Genomic DNA, 13,830 nt, shown 5'->3' with positions numbered 1-13,830 from the left:
ATTCAAAAGTCTGTAATCAATGTCTGGAGGAAATGGGAAAAACAGAAACAGGAGAGAAAAATGGCTAAAAATAAAGCCGGAAAGAACGGGAATTAAGTCAGACTCTTCAAAAGGCCAAGGCAGCCAGGGAGGCTTTCCTGCTTGGCCTTTACTCTGAGACGCTGTGCATGCAGGGAGGGGCGCCTCTTGGGAGCTGCTGTGGGTAATCCTGTGGAGATGGGTGATGCTGAGGATGCTGAGCAGGGAACAAGGAGGCCAGGTGGCAGGATGACAGGCCCCCAGGCACTAAGGTATTAGCTGGTGCTCTGTGGGACCACTTCCAGTGATGCACTGCAAAGACCGCTCTCTGGGGAGAAAGGTAGGCCCTTGAAATATCTGGCAATGCATCTGGGAAAAAGCAAGAGGCAGGGCTGCAGCTGATGTCTGCTCCCTAAGTCCTGGGCCAAAAAGGGCCATGTGATGCAACGGGGATTACAGGCTCTCCTATTTCTAACACCGGGTGATCTGGAAAAAGAATTTCATCCGAAGTCAGAAGATCAGGGTCTAGACTATGACCTTCAGCAAGTTTCTTGGGAGGGGAAGAGGGAAATATTTATGGAGACATCCACTGTGCTTGATAGTTGTTATTCAACAACTTTACATGCATTAGCACTTTCAGTTCCTTACCAATCCTAGGAAATAGTATTCATACCTGTTTATAGAGGGGGTATGGTAGACAGTTTGCAGAAACAGCCACAATATTACCCCAGCCTTGGTACTACCCAACAACTACCCTGACCATAGGGTGGGCCTGCTACTGACATTGTCCAGGAGGGCAAGGGCAAATGTGGCATATGCAGAGATGAGCATTGGTTGTACATTGAGATTTGTCTCTTCTTTTTGTGTTTGAACACTTCTGCCCCCATGTGTGAGTGGGCCCCAGCTAGCTTCCTGGATGATGAGCAACAGTTGAGCAAGCCGGCCAACACCAACCATCACTGACAGTCCTGGTGACATGCTCAACCATTAGACAGAATGAGGCCATTCCAAACTGTCCAGACCCAGCCAAGCCACCCAGAAGACCATGTGAATGCACCTAGGCAGCTCAGATCAGGATAGCAAGCCTGCCAACCCAAAGAATCTTTTGACAATAACTGGCTTTAAATCACAAAAATTTTAGTGGTTTGCTAAGTGGAAAAGCTACCTTACCTACAAGGGGACTGAGGCTCAGAGACATTAAGTGACTTGTAGAGTCACAAAGCTGTGAATGGAGACACTTTTGCAACGTGCCTCTTGACTTCAAATTCCTCATCTATAAAACAAAGTTAATGAAGGAGGGTATCTTGCTCCCTTCCTGATGCTTGGATGAGATGAGAAGATGCTCTGAAAATTACACAGGTCCAATATTTTGTATTTTATGATTTCATTTTCATTCTCTATTCTTCTATTCACCTGAAATACATGATTTAGGCTTGCCCACGCTTCCTGTTTAGGGAACGTCTCCTACAGGCCTCTCACAGGCTATTTCCAGGATTTATAGTAACTATCCCATTCCAACCCAAGTGTCCCTTTAAACCAGGGAATAGAAAGCCCCCTGCCTACCATCTGTCTTCTCCATCTTAAGGAATGTGACACTCCACCTCTCAGGCACTCTTCATTCGCTCAGTCTGTAAGATTCCTGGAGAGTTCTGAAAGAAAGAAGGGTAGAGGGTGGAGAGTTCCTTCAAAATTAACAATTGAGGAAACACAGCATCAAAGAAAGTAACGCCGGTCTCTGTCTTTCTCCCAGGGCTCACAGACCCCTGAGGAAGGACAGAAAGACCCTGAGCACATTCGTAGAGCCCAGTTCTGGTGTGTCTTTGTGGATTGTGAGTGATGGTTGACAGTGAAGGAGCACTTGGTACAACCCCCTAGTTTGAGAGATAAGGAAACTGAGGCTGAGGAGAAAAAGGTCTGTCCAAGGTCCCTCACACTATTAATGAAGGAGCTGGAACCAGACCCAAGACTTCTCACAACCAGCACAGTGCTCATTCCATAAAATCAACAGCTGACATTTACCTACCCATAACCCGGTAAGAGACTTCCAATGCATTTTGTGAAAAGGTTAGAATAACAATACCCGTCAATGACCTGCAGCACCCCAATCAAATACAAGACAAAGATGAGATAATTGTAAGTACTGACAAGGGGCTGACACTTATGGGTGATTTCTTACTGTGGGCAGAACAGAGGAAGTTCAACCCAGGTGGTCAGAAGACATCAGTAACTACCCAAGTAGAACATCGCCTGGCTGAATTAGTGTCCCTTGAGGTTTGGCCATAAATTCTCCCAGAAGTTTTAATCCATTCCCAGGACTGACTCTTAAAATGGTAAACAACCTCAACCCTGCCCCCATTACAATAAATCACCCAGGAAATTGGCTTTTTATGATTATAACTCCACACACATCAGAATAATGAATTATCCGTGATACCACAGCAGTGAAAGCAGGCTGTTTTAGGAATTCCAAATTGCTTAAGGACGACATCCAGACCAGAAAGGTGGACTGCTAATGAGGGAAGGGCTGGCGGAACTGAGAGGAAGAGAGATCCATGAAGAGGGTGGAAAACAGGGAACCAATAAGTAACCAGAGAAGAAAAATATCAGGACTGTCAAGTAAGAGAGAAATGCTGTTATAGTTTGGATGTGAGGGTCCCCCAAAAGCTCATGTGTGAGACAACGTAAAAAGGTTTAGCTGAAAAATGGTTGGCTTAGGAAAGCCTTAACCCAATCAGTGAATCAACCCCCTGAGGGCGATTAACAGAGGTAACTGGAGGCAGGTAGGTGTGGCTGTAGGAGGTGGGTCACTGGGACATGCCTTTGGGATACGTATTTTGTTTCTGGAAAGTGGAGATCTCCCCCCACCCTTCCTGATCATCATGTGAGCTGCTTCCCTCCGCCATACTCTTCCACCATACTCTTCCACCATGTTGTTCTGCCTCACCTCGAACCCTGAGGAATGGAGGCTGCTGTTTATGGATTGAGACCTCTGAAACCAGGAGCCCTCAAGTGAACTCTTTCTCCTCTACAAATGTTCTTGGTCAGGTCTTCTAGTGACAGCAGCAAAAAAAAAAAAAGCTGACTAAAACAAATTCTAAAGTTTGCCCAACCGAAAGTTTGGTATGGCTTCCTTCTGTGAACATGCCTTCTCCCTCCAAACCCAATGCCCTCTGTCCTGCCTAGACTATTCCAAACCATTTTCTATGCATCTGCGACAGGGGCCCTTCCTGGTGCAGGTCTGATGGAGTTCCACAGGGTGGAGACAGAGACACTCCTTGCAGAAGGAACGCAACAATTGCTACTTGGCTTACCTTGAGGCCACAGCACCTGATGTGCAAGTGCTTGTGAGTGATGGAGTTGGAGTATTCCAGAAGTTGGGGATAAGGAAGGCGAGAGCATGGGTGGTCTGGGAGCTAAGTGTGGCCATGGAGAAGGCAGAGAGAGGAGAGGTATGGAGGGTTCTAACCTGGGCCGAGGGAATGTGATCATAGGAAGGCTCCCAGGCAGAGGACTCAGCTGCCTCTCTCCCCCAGCCAGGCCTGCAGTCTGTGCCAGGCGATGCCATGAGTTAGGGGAGGCCTGGTAGAGTCAGGTGAAGCCTGGGGAAGAAAAGAGTGATGCCTGGCCCTTTCATCATTACAACCTCTGCTCTTTCTTCTGGGCCTCTCTCCCTCCAACCGCACAGCATTACTGAGCCATGGGAGTAGATGGAGCATACGACATACCCAGCTAATCTCTTGAAATCCTCACCCCATAACTCTGAGGGAATTAGTATTATTCCCATTCTTCAGAAAGAGAAATTGAGGCTGAGAGTGGTCACGCTCCCTCAAGGTCACAAAACAAACAACAAGCATTGGAGTAGAATGTGCCCTCAGGTTTTGCCAATTCCAAGCCTGTGCTGAGAGCAGAAGTGGTTTGGAAGCATTAGCCCAGCCCTCTTCAAGACACTCTGACGAGTCCTGAGTTCTCCTGAGGGGAAGATGTTTCTGACAGATGTTTCTCCGCATATGAAAATCCCCCAGGTCCACATGTGTGGGCCTGAGGAGGAGAACGTCTCTCTTACAAAGCCTCCTGGGCCAAAGGAGAGCTCTGCTTCTCCAAGGTGGACACCAAGCACTCTGCCTTGAGAGGGCCCGCCTGGGTGCAGCTGGATGTCTGACTGAACACATTCTCACCGGCCCCTTGGGGACATCTGACTGAACACATTCTCACCGGCCCCTTGGGGACATCAGTCAGGCTGGCTGCCTTTGGCTGGAACTGAGAATTCTGCCTGTCGCTACCTGATAGTAGGACTACGGGTAATCACTCAGCACACATTAGGTCAAATTTCACTAGAAAGAACTTTGTAGAGACCTCTAGGTTTCCCTCTCTGTCTTGAATTTTGCTAATAGTAATCATTTCAAAGCTAAAGGTTTCCAATGTGGTTGGCACCCCAGCTCCCTGAAGAAGGGACTCAGTAATTTTTTCATTCTAAAGGCCTCTATAAACACAGGAAGGAAAGGAGGGGACTTTCCTGCCCACGACTCACCACCTCCACCCGCCCTCAGCCCCCTCCCTCCCTCCACAGCCTTCTCCACTTCCATCCCTGGTCCTTGTGGCAGATGTCTTGGGGTTTAGCTAAGGGAGATTCCTTGGAGTGGGTGAACATTTGATGTGGTTAGGTGACTGGAAAAGAGGAATAATTGCCACATCAACACATGCTACTTTGTTATACAGTAGAATATGAAAATAGCTCTGTTGAACAGAATTCCCTATTAAAATGGAAACTTGCAACCCTCTGGAACATTTAAGGCTCTGTCATACAGCAATTTCTTCCTCATTCTATTAAGCTGCATCCCCAATGTTCAGCACCTGTGAAAACCTGCTGTTATTACGTAAATTTTCATTCATCTGTGGACTATCCCAGGGTCAAAGATCCCCAATCAGGATCCAGCCTTTCTTGTTAGCTCATTATCCTCAAGATTTATGTAGTGTTCTCTCTCTACCTCTTCTCTCCTAGCCATCTGTAAGCTTGCAAAGGTCAGAATTCTTGCAAGACTCATTCCTATCCAAGTCCCCAAGTGTAAAATGTGGCAGGCATCGTTTTGAAAGGAACAAATGAACTCAGCATGGTTTTTAAATAAACAAACAAGAACAGGAAACAAAATGTCCTGACTTCAAATGGAAATTAACAGGTGCTAAGCACTTACTCTGGGAATCAGGTATTTGGGCATGATTTCTCATTTTACCTTCACACAAACCATCTTGAGAAATAGGGCCCACGAACAAATGAGAAACTAGGAAGCTGGGCGTGGTGCTGCACACCTGTAATCCTAGTGGCTGGGGAGGTTAAGACAGGAGGATCGTGAATTCAAAGCCAGCCTCAGCAAAAAGCGAGGTGCTAAGCAACTCAGTGAGACCCTGACTCTAAATAAAATATAAAATAGAGCTGGAGATGTAGCTCAGTAGCCAAGTGCCCCTGAGTTCAATCCCTGGTAACCACTCCCTGCCCAAAAAAAGAGAGAGAGAAACTAGGGCACAAAGAGGTGAGTGGCCAACTCAAACTTTCCCTGTCAATCAGATACCTCATGTGGCTCTATCATTCTGTGGTATCTTTCAAATCCTATAGGGCAGTGAAGCAGTGGGGACCCAGGCTGCCCATTCAAATCCATCAAGGCTGTCACTGTCCAACAGCAATTATGGTCCTCGTGTAACTACCAGACCATGTTAGGGATATCTTCAAAAGGTCCACACTCCTTCCCAAGAGCATGGATTTCCCCGTCAGCCCAACTCTGGCAGCATTTACCCACACCCTCCCCCTTTCCCCATTTATTCCTTTCATGAGCCATTTCAACCTCGTTTCTAACCTCAAATCCAAATATAAAGAAATTTTCCCTTCCTTAGTCCTAAAACTGAAACCTGGTTCTGCATTTTTGTTTTCTTCAAACCCTTCTTTATTCTGTAATAATAAAAATGCTGTATTTCATCCCAGGGCAGGCTGCATGCCAAAATAAATAGCACCTTGGATTTCCTTGAAAAGAGAGCTTGGCTCAACACACAACCTCACTGAATTTTTGGAGAATTCAACCTTACAAAGTCAAATATTTAGCAAGGTAATACACCCATAGCAACCCACCCATCCCTACACATCGCTTGAAAGACAAAGCACCCTTTCCAAAAGAGAGAAGAAAAAAAAATCATCCATACCTGGGACCGATCCTGCCAAGATGATGGGAGCTTCGCTTTCCCCATCCCAGGACCCCCAAGCCTCCAAATGGAAATGTTTCCTGTGCTAAGAAGCAGGAGGCATCTGACAGCTTGTCATTGAAAGGGTTGAAGCCCCAGCACCAGAGGAGGGCAGAATCTAAGATTTTGCCAACCGAGTTCTCCAGCGTGCTCACTTCCCGCCTCGAGAAACAGGGAGATAACTCATGCTCAGTGAAGAACAAATTAACACAATCTCATTAACCCCATTCCCACATTTTCCTGCAAGTGTCTGTCATTTTTTGCCTGCATTGCAGCAGCTGCATCTGGAGCTTCACAAAAAAAAGAAAGAACAGTTGGGGGGAAAGCTTGTGCACACATTACCTTCCCCAGCATCCTCCCCCTGCACAGCCTGGAGCGGGAAGGACTTCTCCCTCCCGCAAAGCCAGCTTGGGGCTGCAGGAAGGCAGCAGATTCCTGTGAGTTCAGTACAGCCCTCTGCTTCCCAGCTGTGAAAGGACTTGGTCAGGTGATCCGTGACCTTGTTGGAAAAGCAAATACTGACTTCCCTTTTGCTCCCAGGGATAGGGGTCAGAAAGGAATTCACCGCTCAGTAGGTTAATACTGGATCTTGCAGAGAGAGGAATAATGCTCAAAGCCTTCCACTGCAAAGTTAGTTCCCTGAGCTGCCATCGTTTCTGAAGGACCCATCTAGAGACATTCCAACAACACGCAGCCTCCCTATCAGATGCTGCCAAATCTGGAAGCTCATCCCGGACAGTCACAGTCGCAAGTCTGCTTTTCCTCACCCCCACCCCCCACCCCCATTGCAGCCGCTGTGGCTCATTAGTGAAACTGATCCTAGAAAGGACACAGTCTCCTTAGGAGCTGAAAGCCTTCAGGAGTGCATCACTTTCTTTCTGCTCTGCGTTAGAAACAACTATCCCCTACAGCTCTCCTAGGGCCCCAGGACCCATGAAGCCTTGATCATTAAGTGAATGATAGTCTGGCAGCAGACAGGGCAGAGCCAAGATAGGAACAATGACCAGTGAATAGCCGGGCCGGGCTGGCAGCTCCTGCTTCCTGCTGCTCCACCAGTCTGCTGCCCTTGAACACCCCAACACATCAATTGTGGCAGAAGAGAAAATCAGGCAAGTACTTGCTATGACAACCAAATTGTCATCCAGTGTCATCCAGTGGCTCCAGCTACAGCCTGCGTTCTAATAACTGTAAAGACCTGTGACTTGGGAGGGATGGGGTGGAGCAGCCAGACAGAAGTCACAGCTGTGGGAGGAGGAACATCCCAGGTTGTCCTAGGCAGGCTGAGGAGTCCAGCCAGACTGCTGCAGCTCTTTGGAGCAGAAAGCAGAAGTGCTGCTCCTGGACCTAAAGCAGACAGGCACTGTAGCATGGTCCAACATGGGGCCCAGAGAGCTTCCAGGCTCCTATATGCAAGCTCAGCAAGAGGATTAGAGGGACCTTGTCCCCTTGACCACCCAAGACTTCAGCCAAGCAAGATCATCCAACAAAGCAAAGCCTCACCAGTAAGCAACATCAGAGGCCAAGGCAGGGTCCTGTCTATCCTATGCTGAAATTGATGCTGGTACCAAGTGTCACCCTGAAATCCTGCCTGCATCACACCTGGTACACTCAGAAAGCACTTCGCATCCCTGTTGTACAGGTAAAGAAAATAAGGCAGATGGTCTGAGTCACTTTCCTTCACTCCCACAGGAGTAAAGATTGCTGGGGTAGAATTCTGTGTTTTTCCCCATTATTTTCCTTAAAAGATCTCTAGAGCATTTTCATCTAGAGATGAAGAGATTTCCTGAAGGGCACAGGATGATGTTATGGTCCACAAAGCCATGGAATCAGCATGCACTTTTCTCAACTGTTATAATTATTTTTCTGTGTTAACTAAGTACATAGACCAAACCATCAGAATAAAAAAGAATTGGAAGTACACATTGAACACCAAGGTTATATGGAAAATATTCTGAGAAGCAAGCTGCCTCTCTGATACATTTTAAATAATCACTGACCATCTCCTCTAAACTGGTAAGAGAATGGCTAAAGACATACAGCATTTCTTTAAGAAGCAGAGTGAAAAAAAAAAGCCCTCCATTTTAGCAGTCCCATGTCTTGCCAGCCCCCCACTCTTCCCTCTACTCTACCTAAGGACAAGCATTCTCTTTCCTCCTCCCAAGATAAATTCTTATCTAAGACAACGAGGTGTAATGCTTAACCCCAGGGCTGCACCTTTCCTGCAAAACCCAACACTCCACCTGGCATGCTGTTATTCCACCTTGTCTTCCTATCGTCTGAGCCTCCAACATCCATTGCAGGTGCACTTCCTGTCTCCATGGCTCCTGTCTGCCCCACTGCAGTGTGTACTAACTAAATTCCAATTGCTGCCTCTGTTTCTCCAACCAGCACCTCAGGCTAGTGGCTCCACAGAGTGTGTGAAACAGAGTTCATCCACAATCCCTTCGGATAAACACAGGCCACCTCTCAGACACTCCTGTTTATGACAGGGGAGCACCTCTGCGTCAGGTGTCTCATCAAACCAAAGAGTGAAATCCAAAAAAGTTGATCACAAAAGTTGAGAGTAGAATGGTGGTTACCAGAGCCCAGGGAGAATAGTGGGAAAAAGGATGGGGTTTTCCTGAGTTGATTACTACTCAATTGAAACATCCCACTATACCTCACAAACAGGTATAAACACTATGTGCCAATCAAAAAATAAATAAAATAAAATATTAAAAGTAAAATTATAAGAGAATGCAAAATGAGGGGAGGAAATACTACCTCTGTTGCAGTGCCACCAATCAGCTTGGCTTGGATGCCAGGACAGAGACACACAGGAAAAAGAAGGCACACCTACACACACACACACTCACACACACACACACACACCCTCACACCAAGTTTCCTTAACTTCTTCAGACCTCTTTCTAGGAAGAAATAGCACTTACTGTTCTTGAGTTCTGTTTGAGAGGCTGCAATAAAGCACTGTGCCATCTGCCTGCATCTCTCAGAGGAGAAGAAATTGTCTCTTGGTGTCTATAACCTGCCCAATATCCTGCTTGAACTCCACGGCCAAGCAGGGGAAAGAGCAGAATAGGAAGTGGTACCCTCCACTCTCCACATGAGGAAGCCCAGGTTCAGAGCTAAAGCAAGGCAAAGCTTTTTTTTTTTTTTTTTGGTACCAGGGATTGAACTCAGGGGCACTTGACCACTGAGCCACATCCCAGCCCTATTTTGTATTTTATTTAGAGACAGGGTCTCACTAAGTTGCTTAGCACCTCGTTTTTGCTGAGGCTGGCTTTGAACTCATGATCCTCCTGCCTCAGCCTCCCGAGCCTCTGGGATTACGGGCGTGTGCCACCGTGCCTGGCACAAAGCTTTGACTCAAACCCAGATTGTCTCCTTTCCAGTCCAACACTCTCAACTATGCCACACAGCCTGAGTCGCACAGGTTGTGAGCACAGGGGACACGCAAACACCAAGGTACACGCTTCAGTCTGGTGCTGTCTAGGCAGGAGGTGGCTTTACTGAAGCAGCCATCTACATGGGAAACCTTACCACTTTGTCCAGAGGAATCTGGCCTTCTGTGTTGGGACCCTCGGGGGTCTTGCTGTGTCAGCCACGGCATCCCCACCCCCATGCCTCACTGAGACATATGTCTTAGGCCTGTTGCCAACTTCATGTTACTACCAAGCCACCCAGAGAATCTCCTGGACCAACACATTTATCCACAAGAACTTTACAAAATTATTCAACTGAGGGGAGGTTTTGGCTCCTTTTGCCACGTAGAAACCTTCAATTCCTGTAACCCAGGTCCCTTTTGTGTGGTGGAAAAAAAGAACAGTCTAAATCCTACAAGATGGGGGCTAGGCAAGAGGGAAGGAAAAAGAGAATTCAGTCTCTTAAGACCACGCCTGCTTCTAAGTGTCTCCTGGGCTTTTGCACTCTTCTCAGGCAGGTCAGTTCTTTGGCAGGCTGTGGGATGATGCAGACTGGGGAGAGGCACATGTGTTAGGTACACTAGCCACGGCCACAGTCCCTCTCACTGAACACAACCTGAGTGGGCAGAGAAAGAGAGATCATTTGTGAAGCCATAGGTATGGCAATGGGGTGGGGGTGCTCAGGAATCAGTTGTTCTAAACACTGAGTCCTTAAAGCAGATGAAATTTTCTTAAGACAAGAAAGGACAGGGAGAGAGAAGGCCATACTGACCCATGGAAAATGCTCCTTGAAGAAAAAGAAAGACATTAGGGTCTCCACAGAAAAGACCTCCACCTCTTCCTTCGTTCAGACCCTTCTAGAATGCTTAGTCCTTGACTGAAACATCAGTAAAATCAAGATGCCAATAAACAAACAAGGAAGAGGCATGAGCAGGCAAGTCATCAAAGAAGAAATACAAATGGTTAATATTTAAAAAACATTTAACCTCATGAATCAATAACTGAAAAGACGCCACATAAACACTGAAATGCCACATTCCTTATTTACCCTGCAATGTGTCAGGAACTCTAGGTCCAGTGCAAACACTATCTGACTTAATTCCCACAATAACATGATACAGTAGTTGGGCTGTTTCTCTTATCCAAGGACAAAGCTGAGGCTCAGAGTAGCAGTTGCCCCAATACTGAGACCATGGTGTCAAAATTCAAATTCATGTTTTTCTGATGCTAATGCACTGTTCTTTTTTTTTTTCTTTTGCTACCAGAGATTGAACCCAGGAGCATCTAACCACATCCCCAGCCATATATATATATATATATATATATATATATATATATATATATATATATATATATATATATATATCTCACTGAGTTGTTTAGGCCCTCACTAAGTTGCTGAGGATAAATTTGAACTCACGATCCTCCTGCCTCAGCCTCCCAAGTCACTAGGATTACAGACCTATGCCACTGTGCCCAGATGTGCTGTTATTAATCACATTAAGACAGACTCTCCTATACGGGAGATAAAAAAACGTTTTCCAAAGAAAGATCCTCAGAGTGATGAGAAGAGATGCACCCTCCCCAGTAGACTGTCCCAGAGCAGGGCAGCTGCAGCCAGCGAGGGGCTGAAGGCTGTGGCAATGTCTCCAGGCAATACACGCCCTGCATGCTCAGTGGTACTGTTGCTTGCACAAGTGCATATGGGAATCCAAAATCAAAAGCAACGAAAAAAAATAGTGATGAGTTAGGAAGACAGAAAGGGACCATCACATGTGATTTCTTGGCCTAAACATCATCATGATTATGGATGGATAGCTTTTTGGAAAATGAAAGATAAATCGAGGAAAAAAGGAAGGGAAGTCACGTACAATCTTACCACCTGTATAAAACGACTTCCATGTCCATCTGTTTTGCATAGTTTAATTGAAGAGCCTGGGCTTCAAGTCAAACAGTCAAAAATCCCAGCTCTGCCACTTACTGGCTAAGTATCTTTGGAAAAATTACTTAACTTCTCTGAGTCTCAATTGCTTGCTTTTAAAGTAGGTCTAGTAATATTTCTTGCAAGCCATGGAGCTGTCAGGAGGATTAAATGAGATAATAGTGTAAACACTTAGAACAGAATCTGGCATATAGTCTGTTCAAGAAATAAATATACTAGCTATTAGTATAATAGTTAGTTCAATTATGAATTCAAATTTATTTAGAATTCCCTCACATAACCATCTTAAATGGTACAGTTAGTTATACATGCCTTAGAATAATTACTGTAAATGACTGTACAAGACTCCACTGACTTCCCCTTGTTTTCCAAACCCACTCCCTACTTGAGGTCATCCCACCTCTTATTGAACTTTCCCTTTAGTGCTGCCACATCAGCCAGTCTGACAGGTGGTCTTCAGGGCAGGTCTCCAGGAAAGAGCCCAATTACAGATGGTTGCAATCCAGCTTCACAGACTTTGAGGTCAGGGAGACCAAATTCTAGCTGTGTGAACCTGAGCAACTTCCTTATTCAAGAAGAGCCTCGCTCAGTGCACAGGTGAGGACTGCAGGAGAGAAGAGATGCAAAGTGCTTGGGCCAGTTCCTGGTGTATAACGAATACTTGGTAAGTTCAGTTATGATTGCATTTGATTGATTGATACAGGGTCATGCTATATTGCTCAGACTGGTCTTAAACTGTCCTCCTGCTTCAGCCTCTGGAGTAATGGGAACTTCAGGCATGCATTACCATGCAGGCTTAGGGTTACAATTTTTTTTAATATTTATTTTTTAGTTGTAGCTGGACACAATATGTCTATTTTATTTATTTATATGTGGTGCTGAGGATCGAACCCAGGGCCTCACAGGTGAGTGCTCTACCTCTGAGCCACAACCCCAGCACATTAGGGTTACAATTTAAAATACAGTTTAAAGAAGAAAGAAAAGGCAAGAATCGGGCTTATTTAATTCATTGCCCTATTCTTAACACTTGAAATGGTACGAACTCAATAAAAAGGTGTTGAATTAATGGACAGATGGGAAGATTGGCATTGAATGGATAGATTAGAGACCACTGCAGCTGGAAAGGATTTTTTTTTTAATTTTTTAGTTTTAGGTGGACACATATCTTTATTTTATTTTTATGTGGTGCTGAGGGTGGAACCCACTTCCCCGCGCATGCCAGGCGAGCGCACTACCATTTGAGCCACATCCCCAGCCCTGGAAAGGATTTTTAAAAGAGCTTTCTTGAAATATAATCTACATACCATCTAATTTATTTATATAAATTCTACAATCCAATACTTGTAGTATACTCAGAGATGTGCAAATATCACCACAGTTTAATTTTTAAAAACTGGGGAAGAGATACATGATATTTATCATATTAACTATAAATATACAATTAAATGATATTAAATGCAATAATAATGTTGTATAACCATAAGTGCTACACATATTCAAACTTATTTATTATCTCCAACACAAACTTTGCACCTACTAAACAACTCCTCATTCCCTCCTACTCCATTCCTAGCAACTTTTTTTTTTTTTTTACTTTCTGTCTCTATGAATTTGCCCATTTTAAGTACCTCTTAAGTAAAATCATATATTTGTTCCTCTGTGTCTAGCTTATTTCATTTAGTGTGCTTTCAAAGTCTATTAAAATTTCCTTTTTTTTAAAAAAAAAGGCTGAACAGTATTTCCTTGTATGTAGCATAACACATAACATATTTGTTACCCCGTTTGTTTACTCATTCATCACTCATTTGTGAACACCTGGGTTGCTTCCACCTTTTAGTTATTGTGAATAATGGTGCAGTGGATGACCACTGTGTACAAATACCTATTCAAGTCCATGGTTTCAGTTCTTTAATAAATACCTAGGAGTGGAATTGCTGTGTCATGTGGTAATTCTATGTTGAACTTTTGGGAAACCACTAAGAATCTACAGCAGTGGCACCATTTTACATTCCCACCAGCAATGCAGGAAGCTTCCAATTTCTCCATATCCTAATCAATACTTTAAAAAAAAAAATACAGCCATCCTAGTAGGTGTGAAGTAGTATCCCATTGTAGTATTGATTTGCATTTCCCTAACCATTAATGATGTTGACTATCTTTCTTTATTTTCCTTTAAAAAAAATGTCTATTCAAAACCTTTGTCCAAATCATAGAATTTGCAGG

The 13,830-nt window shown here is 44.9% G+C and overlaps 1 protein-coding gene across 1 annotated transcript in view; it reads right to left on the bottom strand.

Moving 5' to 3' along the window:
- Positions 1-13,830, bottom strand: part of Kank4 (KN motif and ankyrin repeat domains 4) — a 69,082-nt gene that overhangs the window by 25,979 nt on the left and 29,273 nt on the right. The window contains exon 2 of the mRNA XM_076862340.2: positions 1,582-1,667. Coding sequence (XP_076718455.2) covers positions 1,582-1,597 — 16 coding nt within the window. The 5' untranslated portion in view covers positions 1,598-1,667. The remainder of the gene's footprint in view (positions 1-1,581; positions 1,668-13,830) is intronic.

Source organism: Callospermophilus lateralis, chromosome 7, assembly GCF_048772815.1.
Source record: "Callospermophilus lateralis isolate mCalLat2 chromosome 7, mCalLat2.hap1, whole genome shotgun sequence".
Lineage (NCBI taxonomy): Eukaryota > Metazoa > Chordata > Mammalia > Rodentia > Sciuridae > Callospermophilus > Callospermophilus lateralis.
Note: the sequence above shows the minus strand (reverse complement) of the source record. Positions and strands in the feature narration are given on the sequence as shown.